Raw genomic sequence first — 20655 nt, 5'->3', positions numbered from 1 at the left:
ACAGTTATATACTATATAGGAGTTAACTATATGGTCAATTTAAGACGCATCTCTAACTTTTGTTTTTTCCTGTTTTCTTCTCATGAATTACAACAGTGGATACATGTCTCCTGAGTATTTACTTCATGGACAGTTCTCCGTTAAATCGGATGTATATGGTTTTGGAGTTATAGTCTTGGAAATTGTAAGTGGTCGGAGAGCCACTGGTTTCGTGTATCATTCTGAAGCAGGCGAAAACCTTTTGTGTTATGTGAGTATACTCTCTCCATCCCCAAAAAACATGTTACATTTAACTTTTGTAGTCAATCTATATCTAAGAAATTACATCTACTCATAAATCTAAAATCATTAGTTTCACCTCATAACTTATTAGCATCTCTTAAGATTTTACTACATAAGCTGTAAATAATTCTTAACTAGTACTATTCCTCAATTATTGATCAATGTGTTATAATGTTTCAGGCTTGGAAATGTCATTTGGAAGGAAAGAGTTTTGAGCTCATGGATGCAACATTGATGAGAGATTCTTGTTCAAATGACGAAGTTATGAAATGCGTAAATCTGGGTTTATTGTGCGTACAAGAGGATGTTACCAAGAGACCAACAATGACGACAATAATTCACATGCTCAACTCAAGTTCTGATGCTTCTACTGCACCTTCAATGCTTCAACCCCCTGCATACTTGTACAGCAGCGGTTCAGAGTACTCGACAACAACAAGAAGCAACACTAGTAGTTCATTGCCATCGACGACAACACGAAGTGATGCACATTCAAAGCAATGGTCTCAAAACTATTAAGTTGGAACTTTGGCTTGGATTACGGGTAGCAAAATTAAATTGCAGCGATGAAACAAGTTTTTTTTTTTCTTTCTTTGGGAACTTCTAATAATTGTAAAGTTTTCCCGTTCTCTATATTATAAATGGTTAAATCATTATTTGCATATTTTATTTACGTTTTGTGGCGGACTGCAGTTAATGTAACTTTTTCACAACCCTGAAAAAAGGGTTTTATCCCAACTTTTCAATAGTTAAAATCGATTCTAAGACCTCTTGATATTTGGAGAGATATTATAACCACTAAGCTATCTTTTACTCTCAAGGTTTAGTATATATTTGATTCGTACTTAGTAATAGGTAATTGGTTGGGCCGTTGCGCTAGTAGGATATACAATTGTCTCATAGAAACTTTTTTCTGTGAGCATATACACAACAAAGAACCACCATGTTTTGTAGAGATAATCGACATGTACCAGCCCAAATCGGAAGGTGGACTAATAAGTACCAGATTTGTATGGACCTAGCAACTTTTACTTTGCAAAAATTCTCACTTGCAAATCCAAAAAAAACATTTTGTTCTAAAGCCAATTGGTAATCAAAAGAGTAACTCCTCAAGCTTATTAAGTTTTTTAAAACTCTCCTCATGTTCAATGTGGAACAATACTTACATACATATGTGTCATGCATATGTGCTGTTTGTGGGATCTCAACAAAATGCCATATTACCATAATGCAGCTAATTGAGCCAAGCTATTACATTTTAAGTGCTGCTTAGGCAAGCTTGGCTCTAAAGAAAACTCGTGATCTCGCCTTGTTTGCTTTTATTCGTAAAATACCCAAGTCCCACATGGAAAGGATAAAAATATGACCTTGTTTATATACCATCGTGTTCCTTTTAATTGTGTTGAGAAATGGGCTAAAAGAATGACAAACTACACAAGTGGCTTGTTTTATCATCTGCTGTAATTTTTTTGGATCAATTTTCCAAGATTCTCGCAATCAGTTTGTAACGGCAAATTATTTTTTGCCGTTTTTATATTGTTGTAGAAGATCATAGTCCAAAGCACTCTTGTGGAATTACAATCCCAGAATAAGTGAAGGTGGTATTCCATTAAATCCGAGCAACGAGAACAAACTGGATTGATATTTTTAATTTTCCTAGCAAGAGTTTTACCGACTGGAAGTATTTCATGACCTAGATGCCACAATAACATCTTGTATTTTTATAGGTAAATTAAATTTGCAAATTCTATTCCAGATAATACCTCTTGAGGAGAATAAGTTTTTAGGTGGATAAGCTATTCTATAAGCACTTTTTATGTCTAACTTTCCAGAACCTCTAGGACCCCAAGCAAATTGATCTATTTCATCATGAGGCAAAGGCGACGCTTTGATTAAATTAATGATGTAAAGGGGAGGATGAAGCTCAAACAGTCAACTTCCCATTGGCCATTTTTATGATTTTATCAACTCTCCAATGTTCCATATAGTGGGGAATAGGACTAAGGGTCTGTTCTCTTCGACATAAAACAATTGAACTGAACTGAACTGAAATGAACTGATCGAGTTGAACTGAACTGATTGCAACTGAACTGAACTGAACTTAATTGAGTTGAACTGAACTTATTGCAACTAAACTGAACTGAATTGAACTGAACTGAAATGAATCAAAATTATAACTAAGAAATGATAGTTGGAGCTGAACTGAACTAAATTGAACTGAAGTGATTGCAATTGAACTGAACTGAATTGAACTGAACTAAACTAATTGCAACTGAACTGAACTGATTGCAACTGAACTGAACTGAATTGAACTGAACTGAAAATAAGCTGGGAAGAACAGGCCCTAAGACTACATTTGTATAGCTTTTTGTTTCCTACCCATTTATGAAATCTAAGTAAATTGTTATTGCCATTCCCAACCCTATAAATAATGCCTTGGTTCAAGATTTCTCTACCCTTCAAAATGTCTCTCCGATCCACAGAAGAAAGCAATCGTGTGGGTTCATCATCCTCCATTAAAGTTGGCCACTTGCTTAGCTTGCTCATTGGTGACTTAGTCGCCATCCAGCTTGGTGAATAAGAAAGTGGGTTACTATTACATGTTTAACTACCATATCGTCAACATTAACGACATCTTCGTGACAAGCACTTCGAGATACACCAAGTTGATCAGTACTTAAAAAGCCAACATACATACCATTTTATATGTTACAAGTTGACCAATATCCAAAGAACGGTATCCCTTACAAAACTTAGGTGAAAAAAATATGATATATTATTCTTTAGACAAGTTCTTGCTGGCCTTGTATACGTATCTGAGAAAACATAGGTCACACAACAAAGGGGGAAAAAGATGGAAAGAAAGATGAGAAATTGCATAAAAATGGAGGTTTTCATGGTAGTGGGAATCATAGCATCGTTGTTTATGCCATCATCTGCACAAGAAAGTCCCATCGAAGAGTGTTGGGAGAGGTTCAAAACTTGCACTGCCGGCCTCGCGACAGCAGAAGAACTCCAGGAGCAGTGCTGTCCTGTGCTCACACAAGATATAAGAAATGAGAGGGAGTGTTTTTGTGGCATCAAACCCCAGCTTCAGAATGCAACAAATGCCGAAGCCTTCTCTCAGCTTCTTACGCTTTGTAGAGTAACGGCTTCTTTTGACTCATTGTGCCCTGGTAACTTTATATCGATCCTGTACTTAATTTTTCCTTTTCATTATCTCACAAATCACATTAATGTTATATTTATTGTAATGCTTGTGAAGAGGCTTTACTCTAACTAGGGTAAGGGGAAATCGTCAAATATTCGTAATATTAACTCTTAGGGGGCCTTTGGTTCGTATAATGGCATGTGTTTGGAATCAGTAATGAAACCAAGGTGGTATAAGTTTGGAACTTGATATTTAATACCATGTGTTTGGTTTTATTTGGGAATGAAATTTTTTTTCTTGTATTTAATACCTAGATGTATTGGTATGAGACAAATCCACCTCCCGCTGGAGTTTCTAAACCCCGTACCTTATGGGTTTGAGGTTTGGGTTTTATGAGTTTTGTTCATTCTAAACTCATACCTCATACCAGAATCATATGAACTAAACGCTCCTTAAAGGTAATAGGTGTCTAAGTTAATCATATATTTCTTTGACATGCATAAATTAAGGTCCAAAGAGTAAAATCTAATTTACGAATTTCCCATTATCCTATGTAGAAGTTAAGAAACAAATATTCTCTCTGCTTTTTTTTATTTGTTACATTATTGTGAACGGTTTTCAATGCACTATTTAACCCTTAATCTCTTTTATTTCATTTAGGTAAAAAATTATAAAAATTTGATATTACGAATCTACACGTCAAGACAAATCTAACAAGACCATACATGACTATATTTTTACTTATAAAAGAATCAAAATAATCGGTCAAAGTTAGTAGCTTCATTTCCAAAGCAACAATGTAGCAAATAAGAAAAGCGGAGGAATATATGGTTATTTCCGTTCTATCTGCCTATGGTTTTATTGCATTGTTTCTTAACTGACTTCGAAACTGTCATATGAATGCATCTCTTTCAACTCCAGATTATCCACGTTCCAACCCAGCACCACCTCCAACTTCACCAGGTAAACTTTTCTTTTTCTATCAAATTTATACTTGTAGTATGCTATATGAAACATAATGATATATTGCGGATGCAATAGATTTATGCTTAACAATTTAGAAGTCTCGTTATCATGCAGCGAAGCTCAAGCTGATCATCGTTGTCTCAGTTGCATCAGCAGCCGTCCTACTCATAGTAATAATCGTAGGTGTAGTCCTTTGCTGTAGGAAACCAGAAAAGAAACAAGAAGAGGTTGTCAATTCTCAAAATTGTAAGAATTATCAAAGCTCCAAACAGACTGTAGATTGTTTGTTTTGTGAAGTAATTAAGAAATCTCACGTTATTAGCTTAATTCTTTATATAGCTGGTGCAGTAGCAGGGAATGTGTCACCTGCACGAGCAGACGAAAATATGGTTACAGTTGAGTCCTTGCAGTATGAATGGGAAGCTCTCAAGGCTGCCACTAAGAACTTCTCTATAGATCATAAGATTGGTCAAGGGGGATTTGGTGCTGTCTACAAGGTACTCCCTCTTCTTTTTAACACATTGTTTTTGTAGTCTTCGAGCTGTTGAACTAGAGAAGTAGGCAGCCCTCGTAGGGGACTGTGCTGCATTGCATTTTAATAGGAATTTAGAGCAGATATTTGACCATACATATCTTAAACTATGTATTATCAAAAATTATGAAATTTGGGATGTTTGAAAATATACATTGGAACAATTATAACAAAGATCCCCTGTAAATGATTTCCTTATATAATACTCTTCCGAATTTGCTCATATTTGACGTTTGCAATGAATCTTGAGTAACTCATACTTCCTGTGTTCCTCACTTGACAACCTTACTGGTTTGAAGCTTGTTTATTATACGATAGCCAAGATAGCATTATAGCAACATCGACAATAAAACCTTAAGGTTGTTTATGGTGAAATTGGGAACTTAAAACAACATAAAGATAAACCTGTAAGTTCAATGATTAGTATAATTCTCATGTTTGAGTCAGGGAACCTTACTAAAAGGACAAGAAATCGCGGTGAAAAGGCTATCAAGCGGCTCTTGCCAAGGTGATAGAGAATTCAAGAATGAAGTTGCACTGTTAGCCAAGCTTCAACATAGAAATTTGGTGAAGTTAGAGGGGTTTTGTTTGACAAAAGAGGAGGAGAAGTTACTTGTATACGAGTATGTTCCTAACAGAAGTCTTGACTACATCCTCTTTGGTATGTTACCAAGGAAGTTATTAACCTACTTGTTATGTTATGTTATGTTATGTTTTAATACATCTAGCTCTTAATATAATTTCCAATATTCTACAGATTCTGAAAAACAAAGACAATTAGATTGGCCAAAGCGTTTTGATATTATAAAAGGTGTTGCTCGAGGAATGCTATACCTCCATGAAGACTCTCCCATCCGAATCATCCATCGTGATCTTAAAGCATCCAATGTCTTGTTAGACGCGGATATGCATCCTAAAATTGCAGATTTTGGCATGGCAAGGATCTTCGATGAGCAAACTTATTGCCATACAAGCAGAGTTGTCGGAACTTAGTAAGATTTAAGAGCGATTCTTATATATATATAGTCTTTTGCATGATATATACAAGGGAAATCTATATGCTTAGCTTGCTCTTAAACTGTGCTTCAGAAATGGGGATAAATAGAAGATTGTTACATATGCATCAACTTTAGAATCATGTGTGGGTTATTGATCTTTTTCTTTTTTCATGAATTGTAGTGGTTATATGGCTCCAGAGTATTTAATCCATGGACAATTCAATGTAAAATCAGATATATACAGCTTTGGTGTGCTGATTTTGGAGATTGTAAGTGGGAAACAGATTAGTGCTATGATCTATCAATCCGGCGTGCCTGAAAACCTTCTAAGCTATGTAAGTAGCATGCAAAAACTCATACTATGAGACTACCACAAAATTAGCAGAGCAACTCATGTTCTCTCAATTGCTTTAATGTTGAGGTTTAGTTTTTATACTATTTTACATAGGGATAGTTTGCAAGTAGGTTGTTGGCTGTTGGATTGTGGCTGATTTAGCTGGCTTATTTGACTAGCTAGCTTGAGGCTTTTTAAGCTAGTTGTTTGCAAAAGTATTTGGTAGAACTAGTTGCGGTTGTTGGCCGTTTATTAGAGTTTGTGGACCAACAAGCCAAAAAGGTCGATCCGAAAAGTTGCTCTAGAGAGCTTTTTCATTTTGGCTTAAATTTTCAGCCAACCAAAAAGCTAGTATTAGTAACCAAACATTAGTTTTCTCCGTTTGGTCAAATTGAAAATCCAAAAGCCAAAAGTCAATGAAAAAGTCATGTACCAAATATATGCCCATAGACCATATTATTGAAGAGTTATTTGATTGGTAAGAATGTTGAGGGGTGACCTGTTGTACTTGAGTGAGACATTCTCATCAAATAAGTAGCTAATATAAGCAACTATGCCTTGGCTATCAAAGTTGTCAATTATTATGACATTTAACAATTGTTATTCTAACAGGGATGGAAATGTTGGAGAGATGGAAGATCATTGGAGTTCATGGATCCAACACTAAGAGACTCGTACTCGAATGGCGAAATCACGCGGTGCATACATCTCGGCTTGTTATGTGTCCAAGAGGAGATGAGGAAGAGACCTAGCATGTCAAATATAGTCCTTATGCTCAACTCTAACTTCTCTGTTGGTGCTATGTCGACGCCTCAACCTCCAGCTTTCATGTATAGTGGAAATACAGATCAATCAACAACGACTAACACAACTTCAATGCCATGGTCTAGTGGAACATCAACCAATGACTCGAATACCATGTTATAAGAAGAAATACAATGATAGGGCGTCACCAAATGCTTTCTGATCTTGGAGTTACCCCTATTGCAAAAATATATGGGGTTTCACAATCACGAGAAACTCGGTAGCTTCATATAGTTTTCCTTGTGAGAATGTCAAATTTTTGCTTCGTATGCTGAGTTTGAGAAATGATATAAGTTTTGCTTCTTATCACCAAAATGTGTTTTATGCATAAATGTAATTAACTCCAAAATATGTAGAGATCAAAGTACATATAAGGAACTAATTTTAAATTCGAAGCTCACATAAATTGTATAAAGATTTATTGAAATTAATAATCATAAACTCACTCTAATAAATTTATAGTGTCACCTTCAGCAATATGCCTCCAAATCATACTTGCCAAGTGGCGGATCTTAGGCCGAAAAACAAATGCGAGCAAGTTTTAAATTCCCGACCTAGGCAAATCATACTTGCCAAGTAGCGAATCTTAGGCCCAAAAACAAGTGCAAGCAAGTTAGTTTCAAATTCCCGACCTCTATACAAATGCGATCAAGTTTCAAATTTCCAACCTTTATAAATATTTAAAATTGATGGCTAGCATCACCAAAATAGAAAGACCAAACATTATATTGACAATGTCTAAAAAGTTGTCAAAACTTGTAAGTAAACACATAATCACAAGTGTATAATAATCTTTGAATAACTGAAAATATGATATTGACATAAATGTCTTAAAGGTTGTATATACTTCCAAGTAGACACAAAATCACAAGTCTATAACAAATCTTTGGAAAACTGAGTTAGGCAAGGGCCGCGCGAACGCAGGCCCTCACTAACACAAATTATGACGTAGACTCTCCCACATTGGGGAGATCTTAGGCTAGCGCACCTCACAAAGTGCAATGGAAGCCACTATCCTAGGCCATGGACTTTCTTGATGGTCCATTGACCCCGCCCAGGTAAGTGATTTGCTTAGTATCACTCCGCTTTTACTTATACTGCTCCTCACACACTTCTGCTACTATAGCTTTCCGATGTGGTACATTTCTTTACTATTTGTTTCTATAGGCGATAAGTAAGCAGCTACTTCATATATTTTTGTTCTTATTTCCATTACTCGTTTATTGGTTATATACTACTTCTATATAGTAGAAGTATTACTCAAATGTTAAATCTCTCTTTTGAGGTTGCAATTTACCTAATTATTTTACATAGGCTATCTGATATTGTCATGCCAAATTTTTAAGCTGTCACCAATATATATCTATATTAGTCTTCTCTACGTTTAATTTGACCGTCATTTGTAATTTAATTTTTTTAAAAAAAAAAAAACGAATCATGTAGAATCTTGTTAGATTTGTCCTAAGTGTCAACATTTCTAAAAAAAAAAATTAACTTCTTATATTTTTTACAAATATACTAATGGTCAAAGTTGGACGCACGTTGGAGGACGTCAAAATTAAACTATAAAGATTGAGGGTGCTCCCTCTTTACTGAATTATCCTTAACTAATCTGGACCGAACTAAACACAACCGTTTTTATTGGAATTTATTATAATTCATTTTATAAAGTGTTAAACTTATTTGAACTTATTAGACCTGAATTTTTTTAACAAGGTGAAGAGAATACACCCTAAGAAAACAAAAGTATAGCCAAATCATAAAGACTTATCCAAAAAAAAAGGAAAATGAAAAGATTCTTAGAACAGGAAAATAACTAAATTTATTAGGAATTTGTCTGGTAAGAGATCGCCTATTTTAAAATTAAAATTACGCAATGATAAGCCTAATGTATAAAACAAAATCAACACAATATTGACTAGGTTAATTTCTCTCGATGACTAGTTTAATTCACTTAGTAACTAGGTCCACTTTATAGTAAAATTAAACCATCTCTTTTAATAATTTTTTATTCATTAAAATTATTATTGGAAGCAAAAGTTGGGCCTCAAATAACAAAGGTCAAGGAAAAGCCACGATGTTTAGTTCTTAGTTCTTACATTCATGAATAAGCTAAAAAAAAATGGGCCACATATATGTCCCAAGTTGCACACATTTTATCCTAAATACCAAATACAAAACCCATAACATAACAAAATTTCTTCAATCTAAAACTCCCACCTCACATTTCTTCCTTTATCATCCATTTTTCTTCCCTCACAAAAATAAAACTTCAGTTGAAGTCACAAAAAATAAACTACTCTACTTGAGAGAGTAGAAGAACAACAAAAGAATAAACAAAAATGGCGGCAGAATCAGTGAGAATTACAGGAAGTAGTATTGAACCAATTTGTAATATAAATGGGTCACAAAAGAAGTTATTTTCTCTCTCCTCCTCCGCCAACTTCCACCGTCGTCGCCGTATTAATGTCTCTTCTTCTATATCTGAATTTTTTGGAGGTGTTCGAATTAGTAGGTGTAATTACAGAAATGCCCCTGCTTTGCATAATCAGAGGAAGAACTTGTCTGTTTTTGCCATGGCTGCTGATGGTATAAACTATAAAGCTCTTTACTTTACCTCTTTTTTGTTAATTTTTATGATTTTTTTTGTGTTTTTGGGATGTGGGTATTTGTTTTGCAGGGATTTTATGATTGCCCAGTTGATTAAATTGTATAATTATTGATATGTTCACTTGGTTTTAATTTGGGTTGGTATGTTTTTTTTTTGTGTGTGTTTTTGGGATGTGGGTATTTGTTTTGCAGGGATTTTATGATTGCCCAGTTGATTAAATTGTAGAATTATTGATATGTTAGTTGGTTTTAATTTGGGTTGGTCTTGATTGTAATTGTTCAAATTTTGAGATTAATTTTGTTGAAAAATTACTATTTTGTGATAGATTTTTCTGTGTTCTTTTGAGTTATTGGTGAAACTTTTAGAATGTAGTGGCCAATTTTTAAGTTGATAATCTATTGTGTTAAGTATTGAATGAGGAAAAAATGATGGAAGAAATTGATTTGGTAGTGTTACTAGGAGGAAATTAAGCAGTTTTGCTATAATATATATGGGGTTGCCCTTTTACTACTTTTCACCCTTAGCTTAAATTTTGTGGATTAATATGAGAAAGCATTGCTCTTTTACTACTTTTACCCTTTGCTTAAAATTTTGTCATCTTTCCTGTTTTTATGAACTCTATGTAATGCTTATTGCATAGATTACTTTCAATTTTTTGAGAAGGTGATTACTTTAAATTGTTACCTGTAAATAATACTTCTATAACGAATAACAGGCGTAAGTAACTAATGTCATTTTCTTGTTGTGTGACCGATGTCAAGATTTCGCTTAAATGTTGGTGCTTTAATGAAGGAAGATAGGAAATTGGTTGTCTTCTCTTGTAGTGCTAGCTTATCGAAGTAGGAGTAAGAGAAGATAACTGTTGTCCACTGTAAAATGTAGGAACTAGGGCCTATGCCAGTGAAGGGATTCACTCATTTGTTTAACATAGTTATTCTAGTTGTGACTTCCTCGTGCGTATTATCTCAAGGCTTCTTTCTCCAAAAAATCGTGTGTCTGAAAAAGAAGTTGGATTTCTAGAAGTGAGGATTGTTTTCCCTCTCGGAGACCTTGCCTATGGATGTCATCCTTTCTGAAAAAGAATTAAAATGTTGATCTCACATGTGCCTTCTACAAATGCGAAATAAAAGTGGTGTTTAATTGAAATTCATTCATGGTCTTATATTCAGCATGGCAAACTTGTATGTAGTATTGCTTAAAGAGTTTGTGATGCCTGCGGACTTGAATCTTTGTTGCTGATATACATTTTTGTTTTTGCCAGATGGTAAACGGGAAGTGCCACTGAAAGATTATCGTAATATTGGCATTATGGCTCACATTGATGCTGGGAAAACTACCACAACTGAGAGGGTCCTGTTCTACACAGGCCGAAACTACAAGATCGGTGAGGTACACGAGGGAACAGCTACTATGGATTGGATGGAGCAAGAACAAGAAAGAGGGATCACGATCACCTCTGCAGCAACTACTACCTACTGGAACAAGCATCGCATTAATATTATTGATACTCCTGGCCACGTTGACTTCACATTGGAGGTAGAAAGAGCTCTTAGAGTGTTGGATGGTGCTATATGTTTGTTTGACAGTGTTGCTGGGGTGGAACCACAATCTGAAACCGTGTGGAGGCAAGCGGATAAATATGGAGTGCCCCGTATTTGTTTTGTTAATAAGATGGATCGCCTTGGTGCAAACTTCTTCAGAACAAGAGATATGATAGTCACTAATTTGGGCGCAAAGCCTCTTGTGCTTCAGTTGCCTATTGGTGCTGAAGACAGTTTCAAGGGAGTCATTGATCTTGTGAAGATGAAGGCTATTGTCTGGTCAGGAGAGGAGTTGGGTGCAAAATTCAATTATGAGGATATTCCTGAGGATCTTCAGGAATTGGCTGCAGATTATCGGGCACAAATGATAGAAACAATAGTAGAAATTGATGATGAGGCTATGGAGAACTACTTGGAAGGGAATGAGCCCGATGAGGCGACAATCAAGAAACTTATTAGGAAAGGAACCATCTCAGCTAGTTTTGTTCCAGTTATGTGTGGTTCAGCCTTTAAAAATAAGGGTGTTCAGCCTTTGCTTGATGCAGTAGTTGATTACCTACCGTCACCTCTTGATGTACCCCCAATGAAGGGTTCTGACCCTGAAAACCCTGAATTGGTACTTGAGAGGGAGGCAAGTGATGACGCACCATTTTCAGGCTTGGCTTTTAAGATCATGAGTGACCCATTTGTGGGATCTCTTACTTTTGTGAGAGTCTATTCCGGTAAACTAGCGGCAGGATCTTATGTTTTGAATGCAAACAAGGGAAAGAAAGAAAGAATTGGTAGGCTTCTGGAAATGCATGCCAACAGCAGAGAGGATGTTAAGGTGGCATTAACAGGTGATATTGTTGCTCTTGCTGGACTAAAAGACACCATCACAGGTGAAACACTGTCTGACCCAGAAAAGCCTGTTGTGCTCGAGCGTATGGATTTCCCTGATCCTGTCATTAAGGTGGCTATTGAACCCAAGACCAAAGCTGATATTGACAAAATGGCAACTGGTCTTATCAAGCTTGCTCAAGAAGATCCATCTTTCCACTTTTCACGTGATGAAGAAATCAACCAAACAATCATTGAAGGAATGGGAGAATTGCATCTTGAGATCATTGTAGATCGGCTCAAAAGAGAGTTTAAGGTCAGTATCGGTGTATCTCCCTTACTAACTGCATCTGATTTATATTTCTTTTCATATTTGACTTGTTTTCTTTGCAAGCTGGTGTCTCTACATCATCTTGATGTCACTGTGTTTGCATTTATATGTTACTTAATACTTTCATTAGTGTTTGGAGCCGTCACAAACTGCAAAAAGTTGATGGTTTTTGAAAGCTTTTGTATTATCAGTTTACTTGTTTCCTAATTCTTTAAGCTTTTCCAACATCTGCTAATTGTTGTATATTGTATTGTTGCTTTTTGTGTGGAGTTGCTCCTTTTCCTGAACTTATTGTAATTGTACATTGAACTCGGATTGCCCGTATCTGAACTTATTGGCTATTATCTTGACTTACTTTAGAATTTCCTGAGGTGAAAAGAACAAATCCATAGAGTTCAGCATCTGAATGTTTTATGTCTCTCCATACAGGTTGAGGCAAATGTTGGTGCACCGCAAGTTAACTACCGTGAAAGTATCTCAAAGGTCTCAGAAATCAAGTATGTTCACAAGAAACAATCAGGTGGACAAGGACAGTTTGCTGATATCACAATACGGTTTGAACCTTTGGAGGCCGGAAGTGGATATGAGTTTGTCAGTGAAATTAAGGGAGGTGCTGTGCCGAAGGAATATATCCCAGGAGTAGTAAAGGGTTTGGAAGAGTGTATGAGCAACGGTGTGCTTGCAGGATTTCCTGTGGTTGATGTGCGGGCGGCATTGGTTGATGGTTCATACCACGATGTTGACTCAAGTGTCTTAGCTTTCCAGCTGGCAGCCAGAGGAGCTTTTCGAGAGGGGATGAGAAAGGCAGGCCCAAGGATGTTGGAACCAATAATGAAGGTAGAAGTAGTTACACCTGAAGAACACTTAGGAGATGTGATTGGTGATCTGAACTCCAGGAGAGGGCAAATTAACAGCTTCGGTGATAAGCCTGGTGGTCTCAAGGTATGTTGGCCGTGTTCTTACTGCATACTCCCTCTGTCTATATTATGCTTTTTCGGAGTCAAAGTTCATTAACTTCGACCATTTTCTTCATTTATCCGTTTTGTGTCTCACTCCTGAATCACTCTCTGCAGGTAGTGGATGCCCTTGTTCCTCTGGCTGAGATGTTTCAGTACGTGAGTACATTGCGAGGCATGACAAAAGGCCGTGCATCCTACACGATGCAGCTAGCCAAATTTGATGTCGTTCCTCAACATATTCAGAACCAACTTGCTTCGAAGGAAGAACTGGTTTCTGCTTAATTCACTATCCCTTCTGCAAGGTCCTAGTGACTGACGAGATTTTGCTGAAATTTTGTATTTTCATCATTGGTTTCTATATTCAAGGATGAAGAGTTCTTGTGTTTGGCCTTAGCTTTTGTATAGTTAGTAAATCATTTGAGGAAAAATTTCCTGAATTAATGTAACAACAAATTCTGTCATATAATTTGTGAAAGTTCAAGTAAATTAATGCAAGAATTATAGACCTTGAAACAGCAAAGAATTGGAATTGAATGCATTTCTTCTTATTAGTATATTAACAACTATCTTAAATTTAATTGTTTGAATAGAACTTCTAGACTACATTTTCCTTTGCAATCATGCAAAATCTATTACAAAGAGAAGAAAAAAGACAAGCAAAATTTGCATTAATTCAAAGTACTTATCAGATTGGCGGAGTAAATGCAATGGATGTGATACACACATCAACTGGTACCGGAATCTTGCCTCCGGCATCAATGATCGCATACACTCATGTCGTCATGAAGCCTCCTGCATCCATTGATTCTGGAAGCATACTTCCTGCCTTAACTAATACCAAATCATGTCTCTTACATCAACTCATACAAGCGTCCTGCAGATGACTAGATAAGTATGTATGTAATAATTTACTATGAATGTTGCCTTTTTCGTGTTAATTGGAATTTTAAGAAATAAATTGTCATTAGACTTGCTTTTTATCCCAAAGGAACTACAATCTACAATTTCCATATATACTCACAACAAATATAACCTAAAATCTTATGATAACCAATTAATGATTCAATCTTGTTGCAATATTTATATCACAAACATACAAGGAGGATCATTCTTTGCAAAATGTGAAAACTATAGGCTATAGTATAGATTAGAATACAAATGCATATTATTTTTACTAAAATTTGTAGCAGAAAGCACAAATACTCGAGTTGAGCGTTCAATTCACCATATACACGCTTTGCAAAAGCATCACATGATTCTCTCTCAACTACACATAATTCTTTCCATTTCTTAAGCCTAACTTTCATAGCTATACACAAGTTCCGACATACCAAGAATGAAAAACACTAATTGTTTCTTCTTGGTATATACTACATTCTTTTTTTCATTTTTTGAGACACGATTTTCGATGCGTATTTTTTAAGACACAATTCCTATCTTTATATAAAAAGTACAAGAGAAAATTCTAAAAAATCATATATTTGAAAAGTACAGATTCAGATGTAGATAAGATCTAACATCACTATATTTTTCCTCAAGCATATTACCATGTAAACAATACTTACCAATTCAATATAGCAAGTAAGAAAGAGAAGACAGTTCACGTAGCAGTATAGACATCTAGTAAGTAGTAATTGGTAGAAACAAAAATAAGATAATCCAAAACTGAATATGTGATTCTAACACCACCACTTCAAGTCTAAAAAGCTGCATTTAGCGCAACTATGCTCTCGTAGTGCGTGGATCTCAATGAAGATGTGCACCCATATGTCGCAAGTAGGAGAGAATGAACTTGGGGGGAGCTTGGATTTGCATTCTAGCACACTAGCTATAATTTCCGAAATCTATAACACTAAGTTCATAACCTCACCTCAAGAAACTACTACCGTTTTCGAATAGTTGCAATAAAGAGGTATTATTCGAGAGACAAAAAGAAAGTAGTATAAAAATCTACAAGACTATCTGAAAATTCCAGGTAATTACACTTAATAATAACCTAAAGTTATCAACATGGCGTCTTGTACAAGAAAGGAGATAGCGAGAAAAAACACACACACATCGCAAAATATAGAGTTGAGAACATCCATCCATTCAACGAGTTCAAAAAATGTTTCACAAAAATTTAACTAAGATTGATCCAAGCAATTACACAATTGGGAAGTGCGAAAACATAGAATTAAGCTTTGTCCCTGTTTCTATTGAAAATCAATTGCTCCTTCCGTTTCATCTCATTTGAACAATTCCAGCACTGACCAGCTTTTGGATCTTATTCATCACCATCGGGTTCTTCATATGATCCTGTGCCGCCTTCGGACTTTCCTGTAAATCAATCAGAACCTGACCAAAGAACAAAAAAATCGATCAGTCCCAATCTTCCGGCAATTGAGAATATCACATACTCCCATTATAGAGATTCAACTTTCTGTATATATCCTAAAATAGTATATTTAACTGAATATACAGTACTATTTTTTTCGAGGGAAGCAATATCCGGCACTGTTGGTTGATATACAAGTTCAGAAAGAACATACCTGTCTCATTACAGGATCGGTGAGAATATTCTGGATTTCGGGGTCCTGCATTGCTTTTGCCTGCAGAAATGAGATGCACAACTGTCAAGTTTTTTCTCAAACTAATAAAGTGAAAATATATTCAAGCAGCAAGCATAAAACAAGACCTGTCTCTCTTTGAGTTCTTCAGGCGTCAAGTCTCCACGGCTTGCTTTATTAATTTGGTCTACACATCTGTAAGAAAATCACAATGTCATTAATTTGTACAAGAATGCCTGAAGGTAGAAGACACAATATTGCAATATGTACTTTCAACACGCACCTTCTCACACCATCCAACAATTCCTGATTATTTGGGTCAAGTTTAAGTCCTGCCTGATAGGTTTCTAGTGCTTTGTCATGCTCCTTCATAAAGAATTGGACAGCACCCTTCCTGGTGTATCCCTTAACAAAGGATGGATCGAGCTCTATGCACTTCTCAGCATCTTTCAACGCTTCTGGCATTGCCCCTAGCTTGGTGTAACTTGCAGCTCTGTTGCTGTAAGCCTGAATTGCACCATAAATAGCAATATGAATTTGATCAATTCAGTGGCGCTATTACTAAATGCATAGTGAGCAGGAAAAATGAGTACTACCTTTGGGTCTGTAGGGTTCCTTCTTATAGCTTCTGTGTAATGCTTCACTGCTTCAGGATACTTTTGCTCCTTAAAATACTCATTACCTGAACAATGACAAGTGTAGATCACAACTTAATGCACATGGAAAAAGTCTTAAAGGCAAAAGCTACAATTAAGCACCGGAATTTCTAAGTAAACTTCAAAGGCAAAAGATCCAGATATTTTACATTCATTAACACCCTGATAATCTATATCAACTGGAAAGATTTCGACATTGAAAGCTCCAATCGTGATAATGTGCAAGTAAAATGAGTAATTACTGAATGGCATTCAAAACTAACAGTCACAATACATTTGTATTCTAATAGATGTATTACAATCTGTTGATATCCAAAGGGAATAAATACCTTTTTCACGTTCTTCATCAGCCACTTTAGGATCAAAATACTCCTGCTGTTCCAGTTCTTTCTTTGCCCTTTCAGCATCATTGAGCTTCTTTAGCGTATCGGGATTGCGGTGCTCTGTCAAAGCTTTGTGGAACGCTTCAATAGCTGGTTCATAATCCTTTGAAGTCTTTGCCAATTTTGCCAAAGCAGTTCCTTTCCTGGTCAGGGCCCTGGCGACCATTTTGTAATCTGATCTAAGCTCCCTACCTCTTTCAACAGCTTGGTCACAATCCTTGATACACTCGTCATACTACATAAGACATATATGAAGAAAGGAAGAAATCAGAAACAAACAGATCACATTGTACCAGTGAATAGACAGCTCTGAATCACCACTACAAAACGAGGCAAAATTGAAAGAAAATATTGGAAAAATTAGTGGTTTAATTGCTTCTTATTTTGCTGTAAATTTCCAGATTATCAATCAAATATCAGTTGAGTCCTTAATCCTCCTCTTTATTCTACTTTGAGATATCAATTCCACACATGTTAACTCAATCCACAGCCCTGAATTAATTCATCTGAACTTTAAAAAACCTATTGTAGCTGCCATCATTAGTTCAAACCTATAGGTCCTTATCTAAAACTTCCCTGAGCCAGCCAATCAGATCTTACTATCCCTGAAATCGAACTTACCTCAACATTTTTTTAATGAGTCTAACACCCCTCCCCCCTTTACACAGAACTTAATCTATAGTATAACTGCCATACACTCTATCATAATATACCAAATCCCCGAAGAAATAACACACATCCATGTTATTTATCTTCACCTCAAACCAAATAGCAATATGCATCCCCAACATGCTCTCATACCAAATCAGGGACAACGACTCCATAAAAAACAAATAAACCGAGAAACTTCCCGACTCCCTATAAGTTCTCAGGTTTTCTACTTCTGTTTGCCCCAAAGTTCTTGGCACTTTTCTTTTGCTATTGATCAAAATAATATATAATCAATTCCAAAATTTCTTAGGCCACTTCTCTGATTTGAAAGCTCTACCAACCCACAATCTCACTCCTCTATTAAAAAGATGGGGTGCTCCCTACTCTCAATCGGTTTGTGCTTTGATGGAGCACATAGCAATTACCACCGAAGAAAACTCACTCTTAAACCAATCTAACCAAATATTTTTGCACCAAACACCAAATCACCCTTCCTTAGAAACAAACCAAACCCAATTGAGTGCCTCTAGCTTTCATGACCAATCCTAACCATATAAATGATTAAATTCACTCCCCACAATCTAAACAAAGTATGAAGTATCATGTTAACAACGTAGAATCAGACCGCAAACTGTGTACCATTGTGAATGTCTAGCATTAGAATCACACCGAAAATGCCACAAAACCTCATCCCTTACTATCATAGTTCATCCTGCCATGCTATCACTACATACCAAGCAAGTTAACGCAAACAAATTAAACCAACAAAAAAGCACTTATCACATTTCTTAAATCAACCCTTAACACCAAAGCAACTACACTCAACATAGCTAGAGTTCTCCTTTTCATTCACCTTCTTAACTAATCACAATACTTTCCATCTTATAACGATAATTCATTATATTCTAGGCGAAACCAGAGTATCATCATCCATTTTCTCATATCATTGTCCACATTTTAGTAACATAAAATCCAAAATTCAACAAACCAATCAACCTACTCTAATGAACCACATATCACATCCTCCTCCCTAAAAAATAATTCTCCACATGCCAAAACATGACCCAATTCACACATTCCAAAAAAAAAACACAAAAAAGCTTAGTTCTTAAGTTAATAAAACAACATAACAATATAAAAAAAGAAAAAAAAAACAAATATACCTTGCCCATCTCAAGATAAACAGCAGCTCTATTAGTCAAGAAAGAAATATCCTCATCATCCAATTCAACAGCCTTACTATAATGCTGAATTGCACTCTCAAATTCCTTCTTTTTATAAGCAGAATTCCCAGCTTCTTTCTCCTTTTGTGCCATTAATTTATTCTCCTTCTTCTCATCCTTCTCCTCCTCCTCCTTCTCCTCAACCATAGGCTCAGGTTCCGCTTTCGTTTTCGCCTCCGCTTTCGCCTCGGGTTTCTTCACTTCTCTCTCCTCCATAGCCTCCTCCTCACCAGAAAAACCACCCATATCATCAGGCCCACCACTCCTCAACTTAATATTCAACAAAACTCCAAGTGCTTGCATAACCCTCTGATCTTTCAAATACAAATTCAAATTATTAGGGTTCTTCTGAATATCCTGCATCATCTTCACAAAATCGGGTTGTTGTAAAAACAGCCGGGTACCCGGATCCGCAGTCAGCTTGGCCCACATCTCAGGCCCAGAAAAAGCGTCACCGAATGGAGAAGAACTTGGGCCACGTGAACTTCTAGAAGCAGCAGATTGAGCGTCGGAAAGCCCAGATTTAAGGGCCTCGTTATTTGGGTCAAGCTCAAGACCCTTTTTATAAGCGGTAATTGCTTCGGAATGATTGTTAAGGCCCGAATAAGCGGCACCTAAACGACTGTAACCTTTGGGCCAGTCGGGCTTAATTTCTACGGTTTTTTGTGCATCGGGTAAAGCGTCGGAGAATTTTCCGAGAGAAGCGTATGCGGCGGATCGGTTGGAGTAGAGGACATGGTTAGTTGGAGAGAGAGTAATAGCGTCGGTGAAGTGTTTAATTGCTTCGGTGTAGTTTCCGGATGAAAACGCAGCGTTTCCTTTGGCTTTTGCTTCGTCTGCCATTGAAAAGAGAAAAGAAATTGTGAGATTTTAGAGGGGTTTTTTGTTTTTTTGAGGAGGAGTGAGGGGAAGTGAAGAAGGGATTAATAAGGGAAAGAAGGAGGAGAGACGAGAGAGTTCTGGGTTATGGGGGAAGGTGAAGGGGTTCTGGAAGGTTCTTTGGGAAGGGGAAGATGAAGGGTTGGACTAGGATTTAAGGTGTAAATCTAAGGAGTGATTACTGATTAGGTTTGAAGTTTGAAAGATGCCTTGTTTTAGATTGGAAACTAGTTATTAGGTCTGGGCTAGGTCCCAGGTAAGAAAAAATTTCGTTTATTAATATAATATTTTACGATAATTTTCTAAATTTTTTTATTGTACATCGATTACATAAATTAAAACTTCCTAGAAAGAGCGTCACGTGGCACAATTTCTTGTTTATGTACGCCTTTTAATATATTTATATAGACATCTAAATTCGACTGAATTGAAAATTAGTCCAAACGAACATGGTCTTAATATGAATGACCGGTTGACAATGGGTCGGACTTCGACAGAATTATGCGTAATCCGACTCCGACATCTTCGAAAATCCAACTCCAATCCGACTTGAAATATGCACTTTCGGCTGAAAATACGAACATCCGACTCTGAATTCGATGTGACTTATTTTTTAGCTCATTTTTTTTTAATAGAAAAGTCTTCTGCAATACAATAATCTAATCATTATATTTTTTTCTAATAATCATATGGAAATCTTATATAATACAAATAATCTAAATATTACTATTATTTTTAACAACCATTTCTTCAATAGGAAAAAAAAATCTTATACTTCCTCTGTTTCTAAATAAGTGCAGCACTTCTTGTTTTCACGTTTGTCAATGCTTTATTTTAACCGTTAATATCTTCAATTATCAATAAGTACAAATTATAAAAAGTTGATATTAAAAAAATTCACATTCAGATGAATCTAACAAGATCCCACATGACTATGTTTTTCCTAAAATGTAAATCACCAAAGCTAATTAAAGTTTAAACTGTGA

The 20655-nt window shown here is 36.1% G+C and overlaps 4 protein-coding genes and 1 non-coding gene across 5 annotated transcripts; 3 read left to right on the top strand and 2 right to left on the bottom strand.

Annotated features, from left to right (window-relative positions):
- Positions 1-102: 102 nt before the first annotated feature.
- On the top strand, positions 103-862 carry LOC125497648 (cysteine-rich receptor-like protein kinase 8). The gene is made up of 2 exons (XM_048645258.2): positions 103-250; positions 463-862. Exons 1-2 carry the CDS (start codon positions 104-106, stop codon positions 799-801), a joined length of 486 nt encoding a protein of 161 aa, XP_048501215.1. The 5' UTR covers position 103; the 3' UTR covers positions 802-862.
- A 3863-nt stretch (positions 863-4725) lies between these two features.
- Positions 4726-7663, top strand: LOC109134853 (cysteine-rich receptor-like protein kinase 5). The gene is made up of 5 exons (XM_048645697.2): positions 4726-4896; positions 5379-5592; positions 5689-5923; positions 6111-6264; positions 6876-7663. The coding sequence occupies exons 1-5, from the start codon at positions 4786-4788 to the stop codon at positions 7188-7190; spliced, it is 1029 nt and encodes a 342-aa protein (XP_048501654.2). The 5' UTR covers positions 4726-4785; the 3' UTR covers positions 7191-7663.
- A 308-nt stretch (positions 7664-7971) lies between these two features.
- LOC125498018 (U1 spliceosomal RNA) lies at positions 7972-8133 on the bottom strand. Its single transcript, XR_007274790.1, has one exon. It is a non-coding gene; the product is annotated as a U1 spliceosomal RNA (small nuclear RNA).
- Positions 8134-9267: 1134 nt separating this feature from the next.
- On the top strand, positions 9268-13882 carry LOC104892065 (elongation factor G-2, chloroplastic). Its single transcript, XM_010677884.4, has 4 exons — positions 9268-9656; positions 10940-12354; positions 12799-13311; positions 13443-13882. Exons 1-4 carry the CDS (start codon positions 9410-9412, stop codon positions 13608-13610), a joined length of 2343 nt encoding a protein of 780 aa, XP_010676186.1. The 5' UTR covers positions 9268-9409; the 3' UTR covers positions 13611-13882.
- A 1514-nt stretch (positions 13883-15396) lies between these two features.
- On the bottom strand, positions 15397-19837 carry LOC104892064 (hsp70-Hsp90 organizing protein 3). The gene is made up of 7 exons (XM_010677883.4): positions 18731-19837; positions 16863-17151; positions 16474-16559; positions 16161-16384; positions 16006-16072; positions 15860-15919; positions 15397-15665 (listed from the first exon to the last, which is right to left on the bottom strand). The coding sequence occupies exons 1-7, from the start codon at positions 19631-19633 to the stop codon at positions 15552-15554; spliced, it is 1743 nt and encodes a 580-aa protein (XP_010676185.1). The 5' UTR covers positions 19634-19837; the 3' UTR covers positions 15397-15551.
- Positions 19838-20655: the final 818 nt, after the last annotated feature.

The sequence above is a fragment of the Beta vulgaris genome, chromosome 5 (assembly GCF_026745355.1).
Source record: "Beta vulgaris subsp. vulgaris cultivar EL10 chromosome 5, EL10.2, whole genome shotgun sequence".
Classification (NCBI taxonomy): domain Eukaryota; kingdom Viridiplantae; phylum Streptophyta; class Magnoliopsida; order Caryophyllales; family Amaranthaceae; genus Beta; species Beta vulgaris.
The sequence above is the reverse complement of the archived record's forward strand: the minus strand, read 5'-3'. Positions and strand labels throughout refer to the sequence as shown.

Bases quoted from the DNA above. Each gene is read 5' to 3' on its own strand.
- LOC109134853 (XM_048645697.2), top strand. From the start codon at position 4,786: ATGGTTACAGTTGAGTCCTTGCAGTATGAATGGGAAGCTCTCAAGGCT. The intron at 5,924-6,110 runs GTAAGATTTAAG...CATGAATTGTAG, and splicing joins AGCAGAGTTGTCGGAACTTA to TGGTTATATGGCTCCAGAGT. The intron at 6,265-6,875 runs GTAAGTAGCATG...TTATTCTAACAG, and splicing joins CTGAAAACCTTCTAAGCTAT to GGATGGAAATGTTGGAGAGA.
- LOC104892064 (XM_010677883.4), bottom strand. From the start codon at position 19,633: ATGGCAGACGAAGCAAAAGCCAAAGGAAACGCTGCGTTTTCATCCGGA. The intron at 17,152-18,730 runs GTATATTTGTTT...TGTCTTATGTAG, and splicing joins TTTATCTTGAGATGGGCAAG to TATGACGAGTGTATCAAGGA. The intron at 15,920-16,005 runs GTCTTGTTTTAT...TCATTTCTGCAG, and splicing joins AAGAACTCAAAGAGAGACAG to GCAAAAGCAATGCAGGACCC.
- LOC125497648 (XM_048645258.2), top strand. From the start codon at position 104: ATGTCTCCTGAGTATTTACTTCATGGACAGTTCTCCGTTAAATCGGAT. The intron at 251-462 runs GTGAGTATACTC...ATAATGTTTCAG, and splicing joins GCGAAAACCTTTTGTGTTAT to GCTTGGAAATGTCATTTGGA.
- LOC104892065 (XM_010677884.4), top strand. From the start codon at position 9,410: ATGGCGGCAGAATCAGTGAGAATTACAGGAAGTAGTATTGAACCAATT. The intron at 9,657-10,939 runs GTATAAACTATA...TGTTTTTGCCAG, and splicing joins TTTTGCCATGGCTGCTGATG to ATGGTAAACGGGAAGTGCCA. The intron at 13,312-13,442 runs GTATGTTGGCCG...CACTCTCTGCAG, and splicing joins ATAAGCCTGGTGGTCTCAAG to GTAGTGGATGCCCTTGTTCC.